Raw genomic sequence first — 26,178 nt, 5'->3', positions numbered from 1 at the left:
AATTCAGAAATTATTGCTAGGTTTTTATTTATGCGAATAATGCGACTGAGTGACTATCGCAGTAATAAGAACTTGCATTCTGATGTCTGCTACATATATCTGTATGCAGATTTTCATGATATCGCAATAATTAATCTCGCATTTTTGTCCATTCTAGAAAAATCGCAATAATAAATGCACTCATTAATTTCTGAATTTACAGTACTTCAACCCTATGTCTCATCACTTGTAGTGATATTGTAGGTGGTTTTCACATTAGCAGAGAAATGGTAAGTTTTCCTGTTGGTTATACCAATTTGACATAGGGAAAGACTACGTTATTAAATTTTCTCTTGAAAGGGGACATACCTGTTGAAAGGGTTTCTTCATCAATATGGGACAAATCACTAATAATATCTGGTACCCATGATAAATGTGAAAAAACAACATGCAGATATTACCTGCAACTTATTTTTTATTAAAAAAATATTTAGATTTCTCAGGATTTAAATAGAAAACTTTTGTTTTTTAATAGATATCAATATTTTGACAAACAATATAGATAAGAGCAAGTCCAGATAATATTTTGCATGATATTTAAAGGTAAACTATGGTTTCCAAAAATCTATGTTTTTTGTCATTCTCACTATTTCCATTTGTTATACATAAAGTTTTGAGTCTCAACAGCTAAATATATTTATATATATAGATATAATTTATAGAGGTGTGGTTTCTGTGCACATATCAACAGTTTCAACTTGGGTAGCGGCACTACTATTTGATCCGACATGAAGCTCGTATATCCTTCTCCTTTGTTGTATACACCAATATGAGCGAAATTTCTCTATTAAATCACGATGGAAAGCTACCAACTCCAGACGAAATGTTCTTGAAAAGAAAAGGCAGACATAAAATACAGTAACTGTATTAACCCAAGCCATATAATGGCCAATTATACTAGCTTTCTTCAGTTGTGTCATGAATTTGTAATCTTCTAACCAAGATGGCGGATATGTTCTCACGACAACGTTTATCACGGTGGGAGGAATTACAAAAACAAAATACATCATTGATAATCCAAGGGTTGTGTAAGTCAGGACCATAGGTAGCTGTTCATGATGTCGTCCTTTTGTTGGACGTTTTAGGCACAGTCCCGTCAAGATTGACACATCAAATATAAATATAAGTGTTAATGGGATGTACGAGTAGAAACTAGCTGATACCCAAGGCCATATAATAGCATGTAGATCTTCATTGTGAAAGAAGTAACATTTACCCATCATTAGTTCATGGAGCCACATGGCATGAATGCTTATTACTACCAGGCCAACCATTATTATCACCGCCACAAACTTGGCCATGAACAGTGTACACATACTTGATACATGTTTAGCCTGCCAGATAATGATATACCGATCAATTGTCATCGCAACTACAAACCATATGCTTGAATATGTAATAGCTCGGCTGATGAACTGCCACAAGCGACACAACCAGTCTGTCTGATCGTCAATAGTCTTAGCATGGGCCAAAAATGCTATCCATTCTGAACCTAAAAACAGGTAGATTGCCAGCAGACTTGAAACGGCATAGGCGGTAATGTAAAAACTAATTGCGTAATGACAGAACGGCGGCCTCCGCATTATAAGTAAAGTCAATATATTACCAATAGATCCCAGAATAATAAGGATTGGAGGCACCCAGGTGGTTAAAACTATTTCTAGTTCATGTGCTGAAGGCATGTCCTCTGACACCAGTTCATAATCATTAGATATCCCAATTAACACCAGGCTCCCGTTGTTCGGTAATTCAGTCATATTATGTAAGCTAGTGTTAGTAACATTGGTCATATTTCCGTAGATGATGTTTAATGACATCAGTTAATGACACATGTTGTAAATTTGTCAATTCTTCTATTATTATCTTAAATTGTGTGAGTTATTATTATCGTTATTTGATTCTGCTTTCAATAAAGTTGATTTCTCTTGTACAGATACTGTGAAGGCATGACAGGGTTGGAACAGGCTTATATCCGTTCTAATAGTCAGCTGTATGAAATCCAGCGGTCTGTAATGCTTAATTAACCAGTGACGTAACAAGTTCTCAATCCCATGGAGTTAATTCTGTCCCAATGCTGATTCCTGTAGATGTTTTAATACTCAATTATTTCCCTGTAAAATCTTCCAAGTTGCTGGGAAAACCTGTAAAAAGGAGTAAAGGAAGTCAACAAAATTGAAATTCAATGTTTAAAAAGTGAATTATTTGAAGCAAACATTCAACAGTAATTTGGTTAAGAACGATTTGATTGACAAGATAGGGTCTAAATCAGGAAATTTCACTATTATCATTATGTCAATGTAATGTACTTCAAGTGTGATTTTAATCTTTTTTTGTTTTCAATTAGTCCTTTAATATCAATTCTTTAAACATGATTCAGAGGAAAGAAACTCACAAATTTTAAGTGTTGCATATAATTCGGTCTTTTTCAGCTTTGTTCCATATTTTATTGCAAATAATTCTTAACAATAAATGAACGTAATAAAGATGTCTGTAAAATAACTGACGAGTATGTTAGGTCATAAATATTTCTTTATTGTTGTGATTATGGTTATTTTGAAGGGGTTTATTGACTGAAAACTCTATAGACTATAACTCTCAAATTGTTATGTTACATTTGTGAGTGAAAGTTCCACAATTATCTCTTAATATTGTGGACTAAAATTGTGTTCAGATTAAAACATTTCATCATCTGATCACTTACAGAACTATTATAACTGTGTAGGAATTAATACTTGATATGTCATCAAACAGATTATAAATAAACTCTTTGGTTTCCATGACACTTACCAATGAAATAACACTTTATATGAAACAATCAAATAACTGCAAAATGTAGTGCTTTTGTTGTACATTAGTTTCTGCATTAAATATTATGCAACAGGCTTTCAGTTGGTGACTTTCAAGTAGATGGTTTTGTGCCACATAACCTCTTTTAATCCATCATAGAGTTTAGAAATTTTGTGATTTTTAATTTTTTTTTTTGTAAATGTTCTGTTGATTTAGTATCTCAGATATCCTGGTTTCAATTTTTTGATTTTTGATTTATCTTAGCCAGAATGTTTGTTATTACTTTTTACTAAAAGGCTTGTGATTGTGGTGATAAGAGTTTTTCTGTGACTTGTGATTGTGGTGATAAGAGTTTTTCTGTGACTTGTGATTGTGGTGATAGAGTTTTTCTGTTACTTGTGATTGTGGTGATAGAGTTTTTCTGTGACTTGTGATTGTGGTGATAAGAGTTTTTCTGTGACTTGTGATTGTGGTGATAAGAGTTTTTCTGTGACTTGTGATTGTGGTGATAGAGTTTTTCTGTGACTTGAGATCGTGGTGATAGAGTTTTTCAGTGACTTGTGATTGTAGTGATAGAGTTTTTCAGTGACTTGTGATTGTGGTGATAAAGTTTTTCTTTGACTTGTGATTGTGGTGATAGAGTTTTTTGGTGACTTGTGATTGTGGTGATAGAGATTTTCAGTGACTTGTGATTGTGGTGATAGAGATTTTCAGTGACTTGTGATTGTGGTGATAGAGTTTTTCTGTGACTTGTGATTGTGGTGATAGAGTTTTTCAGTGACTTGTGATTGTGGTGATAGAGTTTTTTGGTGACTTGTGATTGTGGCGATAGAGATTTTCAGTGACTTGTGATTGTGATGATGGAGTTTTTCTGTGACTTGTGATTGTTGTGATATAGTTTTTCTGTGACTTGTGATTGTGATGATAGAGATTTTCAGTGACTTGTGATTGTGGTGATAGAGTTTTTCAGTGACTTGTGATCCTGGTGATAGTTTTTCAGTTAATTGTTGTTAGTTGGCAAAAAAAATACCATTTACCTGTTCAAAGGTATAAAAGGTGACATGAAATTTAGATATTTGAATTTTTTGTTATTTTTCATCATGAAAGAAGTATGCCTCTATAGTTTTGGCGTGAACTATATTTCAAACTCTGCCTAAACAGCCTTGAAAGATTTTCATATTTAACTTATAAATAACTTCACCTTGGGCTTACATGAATGGCATTAGATTGAATACTGTGGTATGTTGAACTCTTGTCAATGAAAACAGAAGTGATCAATCATTGTCTTCAAATTATTCTTAAATGAATTATTTTCTGCATACTTTACTATGAGATAGTTCTTCAAAACATCTCGAAAGTCTTTTTTTAATCCATCTCTAAACCCGTGAGAACAATCCTACACATAGTTGTGAAAGTTGGTTAACCCTATCCGTCTTATAATTTCAGTGCTGTCAGTGCTACAATACCGATTAACCAAGTTTTAAAACAAAGTGAACTGAACTTTTGTGTACAATCTCCAATTTTTTGGCTTTGTTTCAACGAAAAATGGGTACTATTATCTATTCTGAAATCATAGTAGGATTTTTTTCACTATTTTCTAGTCTTTAGAACTAATTCATTTTTCAGCTTAAAGATAATACAAGTTTATTGTAATCAAATCCTTCTACAATTTTAATCCCATATCCCTGAACCTACACAGAAACATTTCCCCTTCATCCCATATCGCTGAACCTACACAGAAACATTGCCTCTTCATCCCATATCCCTGAACCTCCACAGAATCATTGCCCCTTCATCACATATCCCTGAACCTACACAGAAACATTGCCCTGAACCTACACAGAAACATTGCCCTGAACCTACACAGAAACATTGCCCCTTCATCCCATATCCCTGAACCTAAACAGAAACATTGCCCCTTCATCCCATATCCCTGAACCTACACAGAAACATTGCCCCTTCATCCCATATCCCTGAATCTACACAGAAACATTGCCCCTTCATCCCATATCCCTGAACCTAAACAGAAACATTGCCCCTTCATCCCATATCCCTGAACCTAAACAGAATCATTGCCCCTTCATCCCATATCCCTGAACCTATACAGAAACATTGCCCACATGTTGAAATTATGGAATTGTTTGAGGAATCCTCTCCCATTTGACTTGGGAACTTACTGGTTGTCATTTTATAGGAAATTGCTAAATTATCACCCCCAGTTTTTGGTGGGGTTCGTGTTGCTCAGTCTTTAGTTTTCTAAGTTGTGTTTTGTGTACTGTTGTTTGTCTGTTGGTCTTTTTCCTTTTGTAGCCATGGCATTGTCAGTTTATTTTCTACTTATGAGTTTGAATATCCCTTTTGTATCTTTTGCCTCTCTTTCACAAAAGTTGGTACTAGTTTTGTGTAATGAACTCCTCCTACAGTTTGAACCCATATCCTTTAAACTTATAAGAAAGATTGCACACATGTTGAAGTTGAACACCTACTATTATTGAATTGTTTGAGGAAATGTTTCCGTAACTTTTCTGAACTTGGGAACTACTTGGTGATTTTTCATCGATATTTATAAGAGACACACTCATTTTGTGTAATTTGAAACTTCACAGAAGGATTACACATGTATTGAAGTTGTGCACCTGCAATTATAAAACTGTTTAAATGATTTTTTTCCATTTTTCTCGACTTTTGAACTTAGTGATTTTTCAGCAAAATTTCAATTGATGGTAAAAAGTTTTGTTCTTAACCCAGATCTTAAGAACTTCAGAAATTCTGCTATTGATGCTGTGCACCTTCAATTATGAAGTTTTTTAAAGATTTTTTCCCATTTTTATACGACCGCAAAAAATTTTTTGTGGTCGTATATTGGTATGACGTTGGCGTCGTCGTTGTCGTCATCCGAAGACGCATTAGATTTCGCACTCTTACTTTAGTTTAAGTGAATGGATCTCTATGAAATTTTACCATAAGGTTCAATACCACAAAAGGAAGGTGGGGATTGATTTTGGGGGTTATGGTACCAACAGTTAAGGAATTAGGGGCCAAAAATAAGCATTTTTGTAACTTCCAGACATAACTTGTGTGTTAGTGTATGGATCTCTCTGAAATTATACTACAAGTTTCCATACCACAAAGGGATGGTTAGGATTTGCTTTGGGGGGTTATTGCTCAAACCGTTTAAGAATTAGGGGCAAAAAAGGGGGAAAAACAAGATTGTCCTCATTAATGGACAAATACTTTAGTACAAAACATAATTTAAAGCAGTGTAAGGGAGATAAATCAAATACATCATTGAAATTATCTCCCTTACACTGCTTTTAAATTATGTATAAAGTAATGGTTAATGAACAATTAAGATAATTTAAAACAGTGTAAGGGAGGTAATCCAAATACAACGTTTTGGTTACTTCCCTTACACTGCTTTTAAATTATGTTTAAAGAAATGCATATTTATAAAGGAAGACCAGTATGTTGCATTAGATTTGTAAAATCTTTGACCACATTTATTTATTTGTTATGCCGAATCTAACCGTGTATTTAGATTTTTAATTTTGGGTCCAGTTTTCAAATTGGTCTACATTAAGGTCCAAAGGGTCCAAAATTAAACTTTGTTTGATTTTAACAAAAATTGAATATATGGGGTTCTTTGATATGCTGAATCTAAACATGTATTTAGATTTCGATTTTTGGCCCAGTTTTCAAGTTGGTCCAAATTGGGGTCCAAAATTAAACTTTGTTTGATTTCAACAAAAATTGAATATATGGGGTTCTTTGATATGCTGAATCTAACCATGTATTTAGATTTTTTATTTGTGGACCCCACTATCAAATTGGTTCATATTGAGGTCAAAAGGGTCCAAAATTAAACTTTGTTTGATTTCATCAAAAATTGAATTATTGGGGTTCTTTGATATGCCAAATCTAACCGTGTATTTAGATTTTTAATTTTGGGTCCAGTTTTTTTAATTGGTCTACATTAAGGTCCAAAGGGTCCAAAATTAAACTTAGTTTGATTTTAACAAAAATTGAATTTTTGGGGTTCTTTGATATGCTGAATCTAAACATGTGTTTAGATTTTTGATTATGGGACCAGTTTTCAAGTTTGTCCAAGTTGGGATCCAAAATTAAACTTTGTTTGATTTCAACAAAAATTGAATATATGGGGTTCTTTGATATGCTGAATCTAACCATGTATTTTGATTTTGGACATTGGACCATAATAGGTAAATTAAAAAAATTGAAGTTCTTAGACCACTTTCTCTCTGTGTCAGAAACCTATGCTGTGTCAAATATTTAATCACAATCCAAATTCAGAGCTGTATCAAGCTTGAATGTTGTGTCCATACTTGCCCCAACTGTTCAGGGTTCGACCTCTGCGGTCGTATCAAGCTGCGCCCAGCGAAGCATTTTATTCAATTTTATATTTCCATATATTTAGATGTCCAGTATAGACCATTTGATCTCCATTGTTTAAGAAACAATCTGCACAACCCAGATTGCAACCTTATTTGAATATATAGTGACATATAATGATAGAAAGATTCCCTAATGATTTTGAGGTGTCTAAGGTCAAGGTCATAGTTACAAAAAATAGAACATGATTTGTTCATAACAGTGGTTTGGGATGCTAAATCAAAAACTGTATACAAGATTGCAAACTTGCTTGGATATATGGGTCACATAAAATGAGGAAGATCCCTATTGATTTTGAAGTCTCTTTATTTAAGGTCAAGGTCATAGTTACTACAAGTAGATTTCTGTACAACAAATTTTCATAACAGATATAAATCAAACTTAAAGTTATCAGTCTGAGAATAAACTATGCCAACAGGTCACTGTAAACTTTTCCTGTTGATATGGGCCATATGATATGTGAGCAGATCTCTCTAAAGGTTCTTTAATATTTATTAACATTCAGTGTTGTCCCTTTCTTTGTGGTGTTTTGGACATGTTGACCATCTTTAAATAATGTAATTACTGTCCATGTAATCAAGTTTGTTGTCTAAAGCCTGTAAGTCTTATTCATTAAGGGTCTCACTCTAGGTAGTAATTGTCTTTTTTTAGTAAGATTCACCATGCCTAATGAGCCAATTTATTTCAAATCAATGCATCATTCATTTGTCTAAGATAAACATTGTATAGTGATATTTTTTAGAGTACTCATGTACTTTCTTAGGAAGTCGAAGTGTATATTTCATTTAGCACTGAACTGATAAATAAGTAGTAACATCTTCACACTGCTGTTATGTCAGGAAGTAGGAGTTCAAAGAATTTTACCGCTTCTGGTATCATAAATAGATGTTACTGTTTAAGTCCTTAAATGTCAGAAATGTTTAGTATAATTTGATTGATTTATTTTCATTTGTAGATATCTTAAGTTTGAAGATAATCCCATGTTGTAGTTGACATTTGTTAATCGTTGATATTTTTACATAAAATGCTTTTATATGCATGAATATTTTATTGCAGAGAAGCAGGATTGCGTAACAAGCTGACAACATATAGGATATTAAAAGATTTACTTGTATATAAGTTCCTGGGAGATTTCATTCCTCAACTCTATATTGAACATTATGTCTTCCTGATGAAGGGGAGATAATTCTTGTTAATGGGCTTTGATTGATAAGTTGCCATCCATCATTAACTCTTTTTAGATATATTAGAGCAGTTTTAAGCCAATCCTTGTCTGATTTAGAATAATAAGGATGATGTTTTTATTTTTACACATTTAGAATATCTCTGAATCAACAGAATTCAGGACTTCTAGTTTAAATGAAACAAAAAGGGAATAAAATCTGGAGGCAGGTCTAAAGCCTTGGTTGGAATGTATACAAAATGCACTTACAAGATGTATCATTTTTCTACCAATCCAATTATACTGCCTTTCCCACATGTTTCCAGTACAAAAAGAGGGGATGAAAATTCATTCACCTAGAAAATGTAAAGGGCATAATTTTCATTTACAACCTCAAAAAAGTGTTTCAAATTGGCTTGAAAATAAGTTTGGAATGAAACTTTTATTTATATTGCCTTAAAACTCTTTTAAGTGTTCAGATATCTTGTTTTTGAATTTGTTTGTGTTATTGAGTTGCTGTATCATTGATGTATTATTAATCCTCATCTACTGGATTTTAGAATCCTTTAAACATTTTGTTTTCAAACACCAGAGTGCATTTGGAATGTTTTTATGCCCCCGTCATAGCGAAGGGGCATTAAGTTTTACCCTTGTCCGTCTGTACGTACATACATACGTACGTCCGTACGTCCCAAAATTGGTTTCCGTTCTCTAACTTGAGTTTGCCTCAACCAAATGTTATGAAACTTATACACAATGCTTATTACCATAAAACAGATCAAGTTAGAATTTTGGTGGCATCACTTTAACCGTTCTAGAGTTATGCCCTTTTATAAATGGAAAAATTGCAAAATTTTTAGTTTCCGTTCTCTAACTTCAGTTTGCCTCAACCAAATGTTATGAAACTTATACACAATGCTTATTACCACAAAACACAGATCATGATTGAATTTTGGTAGCGTCACTCTAACTGTTCTAGAGTTGTGCCCCTTTATAAATGGAAAATTGCAAAACAGAGTCATGATTTACTTGAATTTATTTTAAACAGTATGTAATCAGTCTGTTATTCTTGTATTTGTAGAGTAATCATTTGACTAAAATAGTGTCAAATTCTTTATTTTTGTGTACGTTACTGTAGTCTTCTGTCATCAAAAAAACTCATCATAGATACCAGGTTTGACATTTTGTACGCCAGACCTGTCTTTCCTCTACAAAAGACTCATCAGTTAAAAAGGCCAATTAAAGTTCAAAGTTGAAGAGCATCGAGGACCCAAAATTCCTAAAAAGTTTTGCCAAGTACAGCTAAAATATTCTATTCCTGGGGTAGAAAATCCTTAGTATTTCGAAAAAATTCAAAGTTTTGTAAACAGTTAATTTATAGTTATGACAATACAGTCATATAAGTCTTCAATTATTATTTGCACAGTTTGGGATTTTAATAAAAAAAAATCAGATTCCTTGGTTAAAGGCCAAAAAATTGATTTTGGTTTCTCAGCAACTACTCAATGGTCTTAGTTTCTTCTGGATGGCTGTGTTGTATTTTATATAAAAAAAAATCCCCAAATTCAATGTAGTTAAGTCATCTTTAATGAAAAAGTCTTGTTTAATTTAACTACAGAAAAAAAGTTTAAAAACGATGCTTTTTATTAGTGTTGTTCCGATGATCGGAATAAGTCGGAAATCAGCTGGTTGGGCTTGGCAATGTCGATAATCGATTGGGATTTTGTTCAATCGATTGTCGTTATAGTTTCTGGATTTTTAGTATATCAACTTCCAGTCCGTTTCCGGTTTGCATTTTCATGCACAGTCAAACAAATTGTAACGAAAAATATCAGTAGATGATAATAACAATGTCAAACATCCTATAATCAAAGACATAAGCAATTTCTTTCTTTATAAACGTGGTAAAATCATTGACTTTACAGATTGATCTATGTTATTTAAAATAAATAACTTTTCATGAAATTCTTTCTTTCAATTCCGGTACTTGTAACTCGAGAGCGTACATCAAATCATTCGATTTAAGATAAATTTGTTGCTACATTAGAACGTGGTGCAAATTGCCTTTTATTAATGTTTCATACATTTGTTGCGTTAAAAACATCATATTCCTTTCCAAATTGCTTGTCAAACATCGTTTATTTTTGTAAATTTTCCCGGTTTGTCCGCCATTGAAATATATATGAATCACGATTCGGATACAGACCAACTATGAAAGAATTCCGTATTCTTACGATTATAAGTACAGATGCCGATTGACACAGCTGACAGAAGAATAATGATCACAAAAGTGAAAAAACGCATACCTTACGAATTAACAGACATTGATTGGATCCCCTTAGTTAAATGTATATATTTCAATGCAAATGCATTGTTTTATTTATTGATTAATTTTGAATTGCTTAAAGTTAAAAACTTTATATATCTTTTTTTGAATGAGAATCATTTCAAAATTTTGATACAGCTATGAATTTGAAATTATAATGTGATTGATACCATTGAAATTTAGAAATTTTAGTGTCATCGTTGGTAATAAATGTTGTAATTATAAGACAAAATATGTTTAATCTGAATCTGGATTCTAATTGATTCACTGTTTTAACTGCTAAATAAAATATTATAAGAAAACAAAAGATCAAAAATGAACATATAAAACTCTGCAATGATATGGAATATATGCATTAGACATGTACAATGTGGCTGAATGCATGATTTCATATTAAAAAAAAAGCATGGTATAATTATGCGATTATAACTGATAGTCGGTTGGTTGCAGTCAACCGATAGTAATAGATAATCGGTTGGTAATTTCAACTGATTATCCAACACTAACGATGTAATGAAATGGTAATTGAAAGTAAACAATATTGGGGAAAAATATTAATTGTCTAATTGGCAATCATACTTATCTTCTTCTCTTTATAATTTGATTTTTTTCATGGCCTAATACCATGGTTTAAATTTTTCATTAATACTCCCTGGATAGTCAGATTTTTTCTATCTTGATTGAATAAATCTTGTCTTGCAAATGATAGACATTTATTTTCAAGTAGTTAATCAGGTTATTTGATTCCCCGAGATTTTAGAACTGATAATCAATTTATAAAATGAAAAAAGAAGAAACTCTATTAAAAATCTATTTTTCAAACTTTATTTATGTAACCATGTCAGCTAATAATGTTTTATGTTGTGGGATACATTTTCAGTAGTTGATTACAGATGAAATGACAAAAGAAGACATTGTCAATGACATGGGGAAAAGAATTTAAAAATGTGTATTCTGATTTCGTATCTTCCCAAGTTGCTTTTAAATTCATTTTTATACAACCACAAAAATTTGCGGCCTTATAATGTTTTGGCAATGTAGTCGTCTTCCCATTCTTTAAAGTCATGAATTTTTGGGGTTCTTTAACATGCTGAATCTAACCATATATATAGATTTGGATTTTGGGCCCAATTTTTCAAATTGGTCCACATTGAGGTCCAAAATTAAACTTTAATTTTTCAAAAATTGAATTAATGGGGTTCTTTGATATGCTGCATCTAATCCTGTATTAAGATTCTTAATTGTGGGCCACTGTTTTACCATATGGCTTTGATGGTTGCCCATCATTAATGATGAACTGACGATCAACGTTCTATCTTAAACAGTAGACAGATTACCTACCATATGGCTTTGATGGTCGCCCATCATTTAATGATGACCTGCCGATCAACATTGTATCTTAAACAGTAGACAGATTACCTACCATATGGCTTTGATGGTTGCCCATCATTAATGATTACCTGCCGATCAACATTGTAACTTAAACAGTAGACAGATTACCTACCATATGGCTTTGATGGTTGCCCATCATTAATGATGACCTGACAATCAACTTTATTGACTAACTTATGTTTCCTTTTTCTCATATAAAGTTAAAACAGTCTTCAGGGAGGTAGAATTGTTATTTGGTAAATGTTTTTTTTTTTAATGACAAACCCAACTTTATCATTTACAAATATTTAAAACTTCTTCTTGATGAAAGGAAATAGTTTTTTTCATGAAAATACGCTAACAATCACACATGACTTGAAATTACTGTAATTTCACTTGATGTTTTCAACAAGTGACAAAAAGTTTTTTTTCACAAATTACTGTGGCATGGTGTGAGGATGGTGTACTAATATGGATTATAATAATCCAGCTAAATGAGGTTATCACAATCATGTTTTCTCTGAAGTTAGCAAGTGTTTTGTTAACAACCATAATTTTCTTATTATTTATAAGATAACACTGCAGCAGCACACCAGCTGATTTTATGCAGAAACCAAACTTTAGATTTTAGAGTTTTTGATCAGGATTTCTAATTGCAGCAATTGCCACAATGCATAAACTCAAGTTAATTTACGATAAAAACAACATAAAGTGTCTGTGAAAAGCAGATGAAGTGATTGTTTTTTGCCTACTTTCAAATATAAACTGATTAGTGTGTCTTGCTTAATTTAATCAAAGTTCTAACTCTAGTTAGATATGCATTTGAATCCTATAACTTGTTATTAGATGGATTTTATCATTACTGTAATAACACCAGCAATACGTCAGTGTTGAAGATGTGGAAACTAGATTTTCATTTTGACCATATTAGCAGGAAATGAAGTAAGGATATTGTGTAATTGCAACGATTATATTGCTCCATAGCTTTTTATGTCAGGATAAATGCTGGTACTTGCAAAAATAACAAAGAAAAGCCAATGATTGCAAAATATGAAAGTCTTTTGAAAAGAAATTATAAACATGTATTAGATTTTGTTTGAAAATTTATAAATTGACAACAAAATTAGTTCTAATTATCCAGTTGTCTACTATGACAGGTTTCATGCAGTATCTAAATATAGAGTTGGGATATAGTCTTAAGAACTTAATATCTCTTAATTTAATAATAAGTAGAAGAAAATGCAAAATGAGAAGTCAAAAAATAGTTGGGATGCCCTCTCCTTTGTACAAAAAGGAGGGAAGGTAACAAGGCGGCAGTAGAAAAAAACAAAGGTTAAAGAAAAACAGACAGCACAATGCAATGCAAAAAAAATAACAAAAAGATTAACAACAGATCACAAAGCACTTCACGGAAAACTTGAAGATTGAGCAACATGAACGCAACCAAACACAGGGGTGAATTTTTATGCCCCCGCCACAGTGGGAGGGGCATTAAGTGTTACCCTTGTCTGTCTGTTTGTATGTACGTCCCAAAATTAGTTTCCGCTCTCTTATTTAGTTTGCCTCAACCAAATGTTATGAAACTTATACACAATGCTTATTACCACAAACTCAGATGAAGTTCGAATTTGGGTGGCATCATTTTTACCGTTCTTGAGTTATGCCCCTTTATAACGTTATATGCAAGTGGTGACATCAACTGCGTCCCATGGACACATTCTCTGTTTATATTTCATATATCTCTCTTTATGCTTCACAGTGACTGTCCAATAATTTAGTTGCTTTTTTTTCTAATGAGTAAAAACTAAAACTTTCTCATAGAGTTAATATTGAAAACTTTAAGATCATCTTGTATTGCATAAATTAATAATTGAAAATTTTGCATTGTATTCAAGTATTACATTTTATTTGTTTTTTACAATTGGAACTATTATCGATGAACGAATAAATGAACCTTTATAAGAAGATCATTGAACTGAATTGTAGAATTATGTGTTCATTTTGATCTTCATCAATATATTTTCTAGTTAACACAAAACATGCAGTTTTGAATTTCTGATATAAGATGATAAACAGTCATTATTCATTCCAAGTTTTATAATCTTAATTGATATCTCAGTATCTAGTATCGGTAATTTTCCACTTCCAACACACTTCCATTGCAGTTCTTATCAAAAACAATTGATTTCAGATCAGCTTTTAGAATAATGCTTTATACAAGATTACATTCATGACATTTTTGTCACACAAATTGTTTTATAGGTAGATAAAATTGAGGAAAAAAGTATTTGCCGAAAAAAGAATAATTGAAATTGAGTTAGGCCATTATGAACAAATTTCCAGATTCTCACTTATAAAAAGTTTTGTTTTTTTAATTTCGATTTTGACAAACAACAATCTGTAAAGTCAATTGACATTTTAACTTTTCCTATATTTGATATAGTTCATATAAGGACTTACCGGTAATGATTTCTGGTCAGAAATACAAATTTTGTTTCTTTAAAATGATTAGAATAACTGTCTCAGTGGCAATCATAGCACAGAGCAATTATGAATATAATTATTGCTGTACTTCTTGGTGCTATGCTGAATTTCCCATTAGCTCAATAACTTTGTGTAGACCTGTGGTTGAATTATATGAACAGAATGTTAGGGTTAATGGAAGCATTTAAGTTCGATTTAAACAATTTTCACTATTTATTTCATAGTTGTGGAACTTTGTAAGATTTTTCAACATTTTTACAATCCATTTAAATCTGTCATAACAAATTTGAATTTCACAGAATTTTGTTGAATTTTCCAATCCATATAATTCTGTCAATACAAATTTGACGTTGACAAAAGTGAAATGTTTTTAAAATATTAGGATACTGTAAAGGTTGATGAAAATTAAAATCCCTTGAAGAAAAGTAGCTTTTTTTCACAATAAATCTTAATATTAAGAATACCTACAAGTCAATGTAACTTACAATCAAATTTAATCTGAAATATTTGTAAGTAAACAGAGCAGTCAAGGTTCCTTTTCAGTTTGGGGAGGAATGGCATATCATGTGCTCACAGCAAATTTATTTATTTGAAGACTTTGTGTCCTGAACAGTAATGGTTCTGTTAAAAGTAAATATTTGATTGGTGGAAGCATGCATGGTTTATTTGCAAACGTGTAAAAAGTTCCAGTGTATAGGCAAACCTTGCCGAATCAGCCATGAATTTCTGTGTCATTGGTTCAATTCCCATTAGAGAAGCTTTTAATTTGGAAATATTTTCATTTCCCATTTCATTTCATTAAAAAGGATTTAAGTTCCTGATGATGCATGCACATTTATTCAAAATTTTATGTTTTTCATTCGTTTTCATTAGTATTTATTAGATAACATTTGACACTGCACGTTTCCCTAGGCATTCAGATTCTCATGATATGGTTACATTTTATTGAAACATGTCATCTTTTCCCACACTAAATGGTGAACCAAAAAATTTAATGTGATTTCTGGAGCCTTTTGTTCAGATTTCTGTTAGGTTTTAAACAAATTCATTGCAATGAAACTAACATTAAATAGATGGACTTGTACTTTAAAATAACAACAGACATTTGAATGTAATTTTCTTAGAACTTGAATTATTATACTGCACTCACAAACTATTATCTGACAAAATTAGATTTTGTTGGATTCTGGAATGATATTAAAGAAATATGTCACTTAAGTTATTAAAATTTCAGCTATTGCAGTAAAATACAGATATGGTTTGAGTTGCATTTACACCATAGCGTGTACTCATGTTAACTTATTTTCTTTCAACTACATGTCAAGTCCATATCTTTTGCCATATATAACATAAATGAAGGGGTCTTATCCAATTTTGGACAATACACATATTGTTTTATTTTTTTCCGCACTAATATTATAGGCACTGACATTTCATTACAATAGTAAACTCTGAGAAATGCTATAAAATTTGTTTTCAAATAAAAATAACACTACCGGCCCATGTAAATTTTGAGTGTCAGAAGCATGTTTCTGGATTACCGTCATTAGATATGCTCCAACCCAAACATTTGAAAGCTGAGGGATGTATAAATATTTGGAGAGCTTTAAAAAAACAGGTTATCAATGTTGGTACATTACTTAACAAAAAAAAATATATTTTAACCTGAAACAGACAACTTGGCACTTTTAGGAAAAAAGATAACACAGAACTTATCGATGCCTACCGATAATTGATATTTTATGCAAAATTAGTTTTCCAGCAGGACACATGGAGACTTTGTTATTAAGTCAATTTTAAAGTTAATGCTTTTATATTTATTCTATGCTTTGCATGGTTTTATTAGGTGTTTCTATTATATGATTTACCAGCCACTTTGACTCCTGTGATATTGCAGACTGATTCCATCATAATCAAGTATTTCCATTTTAGTGTGTCATGAATTTTTAACAAACTATCAAAATTTTCGTTATGCTACACAATTTCATCCCCAGCCATGTCTTAAGTTTTTTTTGCTATTTATGAATACCATATTGAAAAGGTTTCTCCTGCTCTCAGTATGATATAACATGGATTTTTGTTTCACGTTTTGATGAATAGACGCATGTTATGTCATTCATTTCCTGAAGTTGTTTGATATTTCTGGACTTTAAAAATGGTAAACGTTTATGAATAAATTCAGCAGACCTACTATTAATTCGCAGGTTATTGGTAGTTGTCTAAAATCAATCAGGCATTTTCCGGAATTACATTCAACCGTGGCATCCACGGGGGCATGGATATTGATGTGATTATTATGACTCAGTGATGGTGATGGTTATTTTGTAGTTTTTGTTGCACTCTGCACACAAATTCACTGTAAATTGATATTATTATTTCATATCATGTGGGCAGAAATATTATAACAAACGTTTTACAGGTATAATAGATGATACTATAACAATCAAAATGTTTTTCTCTTGTGCAATATTTCACATTTTATTATATAAATATTTCATTTTGAACTTTTCATAGTAAATTCTAAATCAGAAATTTATTGGCTTTTTTTGCTGCAAAATAACTCATTATAGAAACTTCTCTTTAGCTCACCTGGCCCAAAAGGGCCAAGTGAGCTTTTCTCATCACTTGGCTTCCGTCGTCCATCGTCATCCATTAACTTTTACAAAAATCTTCTTGTAAATTAACATTTCAAGTTTTGCCAACAGACAGTTAACTTTTAGTTTAAAGACAGACGCAGGAATGTGTAACTCCAGCTCCTATGGAGATAAAAGTAAACATAACATAAATATACAGATATAACACTTCTCCTCTGAAACTACTGGGCCAAAATCATCCTTAGGGTATTTAGTTTAGAAAATGTATCCGATGACCCCGCCCATCAACCAAGATGGCTGCCATAGCTAAAAATAGAACATAGGGGTAAAATGCAGTTTTTGGCTTATATCTCTGAAACTAAAGCATTTAGAGCAAATCTGACATGGGGGTATAAATGTTCATCAGGTCAAGATCTATCTGCCCTGAAATTTTCAGATGCATCAGACAACCCATTGTTGGGTTGCTGCCCCTGAATTGGTAATTTTAAGGAAATTTTGCAGTTTTTGGTTATTATCTTGAATATTATAATAGAAAGAGATAAACTGTAAACAGCAAAATCGTTCAGCAAAGTAAGATCTACAAATAAGTCAAACATGACCAAAATTGTCAATTGACCCCATAAGGAGTTATTGCCCTATAAAGTCAATTTTCACAATTTTTCGTAAATTTTTGTAATCTTTTACAAAAATCTTCTCCTGAAACTACTGGGACAAATTAAACCAAACTTGGTGTAAATCATCCTTAGGGTATCTAGTTTAAAGAATGTATCCGATGACCCTGCCCATCGACCAAGATGGCCGCCATGGCTAAAAATAGAACATGGTGGTAAAATGCAGTTTGGCTTATATCTCTGAAACTATATAAAATAAAAGCATTTAGAGCAAATCTGACATGGGGTAAAAATATTCTACATGTCTTCTTAATGGGAGTTAATGGGACCATTCCTGTCCTCTTGACACATCTAATTTTAATTTTAAATCAAACTTTCACACTTAATTTTTGTTTTCTGATTTTAGGAAGTTTGAATTTAATAATACAAGTATAAACAAAATATTATCATTTATATCATTTGATGTTTGTACTTGTCTAAAATTGTCTCCTAGTAAGTAACTCTTAATTATGACCTTTACAAGACTGACTTTAAGTTGAAAACACAGTTGTTAGATACCAAATCCATAAAATGGGATTTAGAAACTGTCCTAGTAAACTCAGTTCAAAAAATGATTGAAAATTTATTAATGCATATTTTGCAGTTAAAGATTTGTAAGATTAGAATCTCAAGTCATGGCCTTTAGGAAAACCAAGACGGTTTGACATTTTATATAATTGCAAAAGTACAGATCAATTGTGGAATAAAATATTCAATGTCTGTGCAGTCTTTGAGCATAATGCAAGTAATTGTCCAAATTCATATTTCTAAGACATTTTATGGACAGAATAGGGATGGACCTGGATTCTTACTTGGCACAGATTTCGTCATAAGGCAAATATAATATGCCACTGAACAAAGTTTATTGGTATTGTCATTTTCAACTTTTGTTTTTACTTCTATATTCCTTCGGTTGGAAGTCACAATATATCTTCTTTCAATAACTTTCTTTTAAAGTCATTATTATACATGTATCATCTTAAAATGTGATGTTTCCCTCTCAGGTGTCTATCCTGCTTTGCATATTTCAGATATGGTAAGCATTTAGACCCCCACTCCCCCCCAAAAAAAAAAATAAAACAGCTAGTGTCATAGCAGATAAACATACACAACATGAAAACTTTTAGGTCAATTGCAAATGAAATTGATTGGTAATAAAAACACAATGCAAGGGTGAATAATAAAAAAAAAACAAACATGAATTTAAATAAAATTTAACTCCAGGAAAAAAATGACATTTTTGCAGAGTTCACATAGAAACCTCTCTATTTGCGGTAATATTTAAGAGTTTGTTTAGATTATTGATTTTGATACAAGAAAAAATATGGATTGTGACTTTTATCAGAGTTAATATTAACTACAAAGTAAAATTCTTAATTGAAAAAGTATGTCAAATTATACTTAACTGATTTAATTAGGGTATAACAAGCCACAGACTTGTTTGATCTTTGTTATGTTTGCCTTATATTGAAATGGACATATTTTTTGTAGATGGTATTGATAGTTTTTAATGTAGTAAAACAATTGTTTGATTGCACAATATTTTTACCTGAAATAGATAATTTTGAGTTGTCACTCTTGAGGAAAAATAGCTTGTAAATGGTTAATGTATGAAAAGTTTAAATTATTTGATAAATCCATTATTATCATATACTGAAGCAATTTAAGGCAAGAAGCAAACTTACTTAAAAAGGAGATTCTGTGTATACACCAATGAGAGAGCAATCCAACTAAACAAAAAAAGCAAAGACAATTTAGAGGTCAAAATAGTATTTCAAGAATAGATAGGCGTCCATACAATATGTCAAACTATTTATCACCTAGATTTAAAAAAAAATGTTTTTCTGTTGCTAGTATCTTGTTATATACCAATCAGCCCTTTCTTATGTAGCTAATTCAGTTGTATTATTGATTTTACTGTAAATTCAGAAATGATTGCTTGCATTTATTATTGTGATTTATGAAGAATGGACAATAATGCGAGATTAATTATTGCGATTTAAGGAAATTCTGCATACAGATGCATAGATCAGATATCAGAATGCGAGTTCTAATTATTGCGATACTAACCCAGTCGCACTATTCACATTAATAAGAACCTCGCAATAATTTCTGATTTTACAGTATTCAATTTTTGTGATAAGAAAACTTAGGCTGAAAACAAAAGTAAAAGTACACATATGTCAATGTCTATATATCTTTCTTGTTATTAATATGAAATAAGAAGATGTAATATGTTGTTTAAAGCAGAAGCCTTTCATATGTTTACCAGTTTTCTTTCAACTGTTCAATTCAGTTTTAAGTATTACAAAACTGGAAGGATATTAAATGAAGTATTACTCAGAAGAAATAGATTGATTCTGGCTTTGTCTAAGTTGACCGTAGATGGATTTGGCTATTAATTTTAATGATCTAGTGTGAATTTTGGCTGCATATGATTGAAATTTACAGCAATAATTTTGAAGGAAATAACCGATCAGTAATTTAATTGTCAGCTACAGCCACTGAACATTAGTTTCAAATGGATGGGGCTTTTTATTTTACCCCACTTGCAGAGTTGGTAGTATATCACTATCACCTTGTTGGTCTGTCCGTCAGTCTGTTAATTACTTTGTTACACATTACTCTGCTTCAGTATAAAGAAGAGATTTGATATGTTCTGGAACTTGATAATGTTGAGTTGTTCTTCACTGTTAGCGACTGTAAGATCTTTGTAGCAGCTTGTTAAACAATTTATATTTTGAATTTTTATTATATCCACTGAAGGTCGTAAGGTAATATATTACTCAGCTTCTACATGTATTAAAGAATGATTTGACATTTTATATGGAACTTCTTTCTGAAGCTAATGTGATAAATATTGGAGAAACTTTAGTATCCTTATACTATCAACGTGATATTAAAAGGCTCAAAATAAGATTAGATGGGTGGAAAAAAACACCTTTTTGGATGCATAAAAAAATACATATTTTATTAATAAGAAGATCTTACAAAGAGAGGATAATTATTAAACCTGAAGGTATACAATTGGAAGTATAGTACCATTACCTAAATTATTGATTGATTTTTAATAATGCATTCCTAAACTATTGAAATAAAAATAGCAACTATAATAGACAAAGATATGTCTACATCAGGGAGAGTAATGCCTTTATCTAAATATTGATTGTTTTATATACATGTTGTAAAACTTATATCTTTGGAAGTGTGAAACATGTACCATTAAAGTATAAAACATGTATTTTCAATAGGTAAAAGTGTAAGATATGCACTATTAATATTGTAAAACATGTACTATTGTAAAAGTACAAAACATGTACTGTTAAATGTATGATGGAGACATGTACGATTAAAAGTGGAGGATACTATTTTCAGTACAAATGTTTATTTTTTTTTACTTCTTCGGGAATACTAAGGTCAAAAGTAGACATGAGTGATATTCACATTATATATTAAAAACATGAAACAAAAATATTTCAAGAATAAAATCAAATGTCAATTTTCACAAAGTAAGTAGAATCCTTATGATATGAAAATAAGAAGATGTGGTAATGATTGCCAATGAGATATCTCTCCACCAGAGACCAAATGACATAGAAGTTTGCATGATATGAAAAATATATAACCTCATAGCTGAAATTTTAGTTTGCTAATAAATATCATATGCAACACAAGTAACCTACGATGGTAACAGTGGGTAAACTAGATTGATTGACTCAACTTAACATTCAGTGGCAAATATAACATGCATATTCTTGACAATAACATGTTAATGAAATACGAATATACCTGCTATGTTTTAGTCTGACAGGCTGGAGTCTGATTTTTATCATGCTAGTTTACAAGGTAACAGTCCGCAGTAAGATATATAACCCTACCCTAACAAATTGTTCTGACTCTGAGCCAAATATTCTTTATTTTAACTCTGTATTGCAAGGTGCTTGGCAGAGAGCAGAAAATACCAATTTTAAAATCTTTTATGGTAGAAGTAGTGGTAGGGTACTAACTTCAAGACCATGTAGGCAAATTATAAATTGTAGAGTTAAATGTTAAATCAGTAGTCTATAATTGTTTTACAGATTTCAGTTTAAAAAAAATGATGTCAATATTAGTTTGACGTACAACAGAATTATGATTATCAAAATAGATATCGTGCATTGACTGCAGTTAATTAAAAAAACAACATGTTTTGATGGATGTTCTAACTAGAATTATCACTTAACTTTGTCACATTGTATAAAATCAATCGTTGATTAATAACGAACTTACAGTATGTTGACAATAAGCGTTTGTCCCCTAGACTTAAAACGAATTACAAACTACTTAATTAAAATCTTCACATGTAATTGATGTGTTGGAGAATCTTAACTATCCATCTGTTTATGTCTAACAAGATCCATTAATTATCATGCTTTCCATTTATTTTTTGTTGCCTTTTTCACGATCAGTTAGCTATGGCATGTTTCATGCTTATATGATTGATTTAAATGTTTATAAGAGAATGGCTTGCAATATTTACTTGATAGAAGCTTAAAACTTTTACGAGAATAGGTTAATTGTAGCTAACGAATTTGTTGTGTAGCTTTAATTATTCAAAATAATTTTAATGAGAAAATCATATCAGTAATTGCTTGAAGATGTGTTAGTTACAAGAAAAAAGTAATAAAAAATACTTGATTTATTTTCTCACCTTCTTTATAGAGTAGATTTCACCAAAAGAATTTCATTTGTTAACCAATTTTCTTACAAGTAAATTCATTTTATATTGTTACAGAAGCAATTTGATAGATTTGATTGATTGATTGTTGCTTGCTTAATGTCCAGTGGCAATTATTTCAGGCATATTCAGGATGGGAATAAATAATGGGAACAAATTATCAATTAATACAATAGGGAAGGTTCTGTAAGATGGGACAAGTAGGAGGAATGCCACTTAGGGAAATAAGCAAATCTGGGATTTTGAAAAATGCTACCTGAGTGTTGAAATAATTTTTTTTAAGTAAAACAGATTTTTGAGAGTTCAGCTTGAGCAAATCTTGAGTTTAACAAAGATTTTCAAAAATCTCTTATGTTAATTTCACTAATTGCTAATACTTTAGAAATACTGTTGGTTCCACATCCTAAATATTTTATCTTTGTATACCCAAATTATATAAATTTTTCATAAATGTTACAGGGAAAATAATTCATGTTTTAACCAATATTTTTGTAATTTGAAAGTAGTGAAGTACCCAAGTTTTATTTTGTTAGCAGACACTTTAGTACACAACCAATACACAACTAAATACACAATTCTTGACAGTAAGAGTATGTTAATTAGATGTTTGATTTTTAAAAACATAGATTTAAGTCTTTACTTATAACTTTTGATTTCCACAACATAAAAATATTGCATAATGTCTCAAGAATAAAAGATTTAAGGGTAATTGTTAAGATGGAGGTTTTTTTTACAAAGAAAATATAAAAAATGAAATCTGTTGGAACAAAAAAAAAAATACATATAATAATTTTTGGAGACAAAGATCTTAGTTTGAATAATACACTGAGTACAATGATAATTCATTTTAGAGGAGTCTTTGAGTTAACAGTTTCTACTGGTTCAAAAAATTGTATACTCTAATTTGAAACTGTAAAAATGATTTGATAAAATATTAAATTTTAATTTAAAAGAAATCATTATTTGAATTTAGTGACCCAACAGTTTTTACTGGTTCAAAAAATTGTATACTCTAATTTGACACTGTAAAAATGATTTGATAAAATATTAAATTTCAATTTAAAAGAAATGGTTATTTGAATTTAGTGACCCACTGACGTGAAGGTAGATCAGAAGTTTTCTGCCATCTTGGATTGTAAAATTGCATAACGCACAGTGGGTGTAGATATTTAATAAAATATACATATTTTGAGAAAGTTATGTACATGTAATTCACTTGTAATACTTTTTATTTAAATGAAGAAACTTATGCTTTTTATCTTATTATTACAACTGTTTTTAAAAGATACTATACATTTTTTGTATCATTCAATTTTTTTTCATCTTTGTGTATTAGGGGAGATAACTCAGATAACCTTTCTTTTATAAAGGAATGATTAGGTAATTTACTTATTTTGTTTTGTAGAAAGAAAACAAGTCCTGTAACCCCATTTTTTTTTCTATTTTTTTTTTTCTGAAAGCACATTATGAGAATTATCTTCTCATATTTTGTCTTAAAGTTTTCATTCTATCCACAAAATACGTTTTTCCATCAATAATCTATACAAATCTGACAATTTGCTCAATATGTGTCTTATAAAAAAGCTCTGTGACCCATACTTTTTACTATATTGTTGAAAAATAGCATAATATAAACTACATTATGGAAAATAATTAAAAAATTCTATCAATTTTAATTTAGTGCCCATTATAACCTCATTGAAAGACTAAACATGGACCATACCCCAATTGAATAATAAAAGATAATTGAAAATATGCACTCAACTCTTCTAATCTTTCCAGCAGTGATTTCAATCACTTTGATTAATATTTCGACAAGTAATAGTCTTTGGCAATCTACATATATGAATACAATGAGACGTTGGGTAGACGTCAACGAAACAACAGCCAAAGGACATAAATATGTATACTATATAGTGACTGCTTGATGATTTGGTTTGCATAAGTAATAATTATATGTTAGAGTGTTATGCAATTTTCTTTCTCCTGTTTTTGTTTTGGTATTAATGTTGTTTTCTAATTTGAAAACAAGAAATCTGAGAAGAAAATATGAACTTTACAGAATTATTGATGGGAAAAGAAGAAATGAACTTTTACTGATCTATTTCTCACTAAAGGGAAATGTTAGCTCTTTGATGAAAAATATTGCTAACATTCTTTTCAGCTATTTTTCTTGAAAATCTTTAAATATTTCATCAAAGCAGCTTTTTACATAAAATGAACTATTTATTGCACATTTCTGTTCGAGAAAATATTGTTTCTCATCTTTCAGCAAATTACAATTTAAATTTGATTTGTTCAAAACATTGTAAATGCAATATGTTATTACAAATTTTCTTTGTTAAAGTTGAAGAAAAGAACTGTTTTTTTAGTGAAGGCAATATCAAATTCCAAATAAAAATGGAAAATATTAATCATAAATTATATATGCATTACATTAAGCAGCTAATTTAGTTTTAAACTTTGAAAGCCAATGGTTTCAGAGGCTAAGATTGAGCCTTAAACCATTAAAAGCCAATGGTTTAACAGGCAAGGATAGAGCCTTAAACTTAATAAGCCAATGGTTTAGCAGGCAAGGATAGAGCCTTAAAACTATTTTAACTCAATGTTTTAACAGGAAAGGAATTTGAGCCTTAAAACTTTAAAAACAAGGTTATCAAATTTGCCTGGTTTAAATCAAAATTAAAATTTCTTTTCCAGATTTTAGTTTTTGTTAATTTCACAGATATACATATTCTTTGCTTTAATTACCTCTATTAATAAAAATATACCAAATTATTTTTTGTAATTTTTTTTTTAGATATAGCTATAGCTAATACATAAAATATGTATTATTAAAATTAAAGATATTACGTTCCTTTTTCCCCCAACATAAGTCTTTATTCAGTAGAAAATTTGTCTTCATTTTTTTAGTAAAATTACCTTAAGCATTTATTATAAAAAAAAAAAAAACACTTTTGACTTGTTAATTAAATTTTTATACAAGGTAGATATTTAAATTTTTTTATAATTATCAAATTCACGCTGAAATTTTTTTTATTAAAAAAGCAGGAATCATAATTATGAATTTATATTTATTATAAAATACTAAAGCCTTACCTTAATTAGACAACATATAGATTTAAGTGGTTGTATATCCAATGAAGAAAATTCTATAGCTCATACAGCTCGTAAATGCGGAAATCAACCACAGATAGCTGTCACTTATCTGTTTAAAACTATATCAATTTAATTTCCATTCCCTGTTAGAACAAAAGCTTGCTGTGCTGATTCTTTTTCCAATAATGATGGAATATAGATATTTTTATTTCTCTCATAGCAGTTATAACTATTTTCCCTCGAACAAAAAATTTAAGAAAAAAAAGTAACTACATCATGTGATTTTAAACCACCCAATGATTTTACATGAATCTTTTGAAGAAATAGAATGAAAAAATTTGCGACAATTCTAAGTGGACAAAACTCTGGAGATCAATCAATTCACATAAAAGCCAAATTTTTATGAGTTTGATGGTGTGAAGAATTATAGATTTAGCTTTTGTTACTGCTATTACTAAGTCGTCGCTATTGGAATAACAAAAACCTCTAGTAGTTACATAAATGATGAAACATTTCAGTTGATAGATCTAAGGCAGCAT

General features: G+C 30.6%; 2 protein-coding genes across 2 annotated transcripts in view; one reads left to right on the top strand and one right to left on the bottom strand.

The window, feature by feature from the left end:
• The window catches only part of LOC127700426 (ATP-dependent RNA helicase DDX1-like), a 270,402-nt gene that overhangs the window by 161,639 nt on the left and 82,585 nt on the right, over nt 1–26,178 (top strand). The window lies entirely within an intron of this gene.
• Nucleotides 483–25,918, bottom strand: LOC127700429 (C-C chemokine receptor type 3-like). The gene is made up of 2 exons (XM_052203888.1): nt 25,640–25,918; nt 483–2,180 (listed from the first exon to the last, which is right to left on the bottom strand). The coding sequence occupies exon 2, from the start codon at nt 1,854–1,856 to the stop codon at nt 696–698; it is 1,161 nt and encodes a 386-aa protein (XP_052059848.1). The 5' UTR covers nt 1,857–2,180; nt 25,640–25,918; the 3' UTR covers nt 483–695.

This window comes from Mytilus californianus, unplaced genomic scaffold (genome assembly GCF_021869535.1).
Source record: "Mytilus californianus isolate M0D057914Y unplaced genomic scaffold, xbMytCali1.0.p SCAF_5, whole genome shotgun sequence".
In the NCBI taxonomy this organism is placed as follows: Eukaryota; Metazoa; Mollusca; class Bivalvia; order Mytilida; family Mytilidae; genus Mytilus; species Mytilus californianus.
This window is presented reverse-complemented; position numbering and strand designations above follow the sequence as displayed.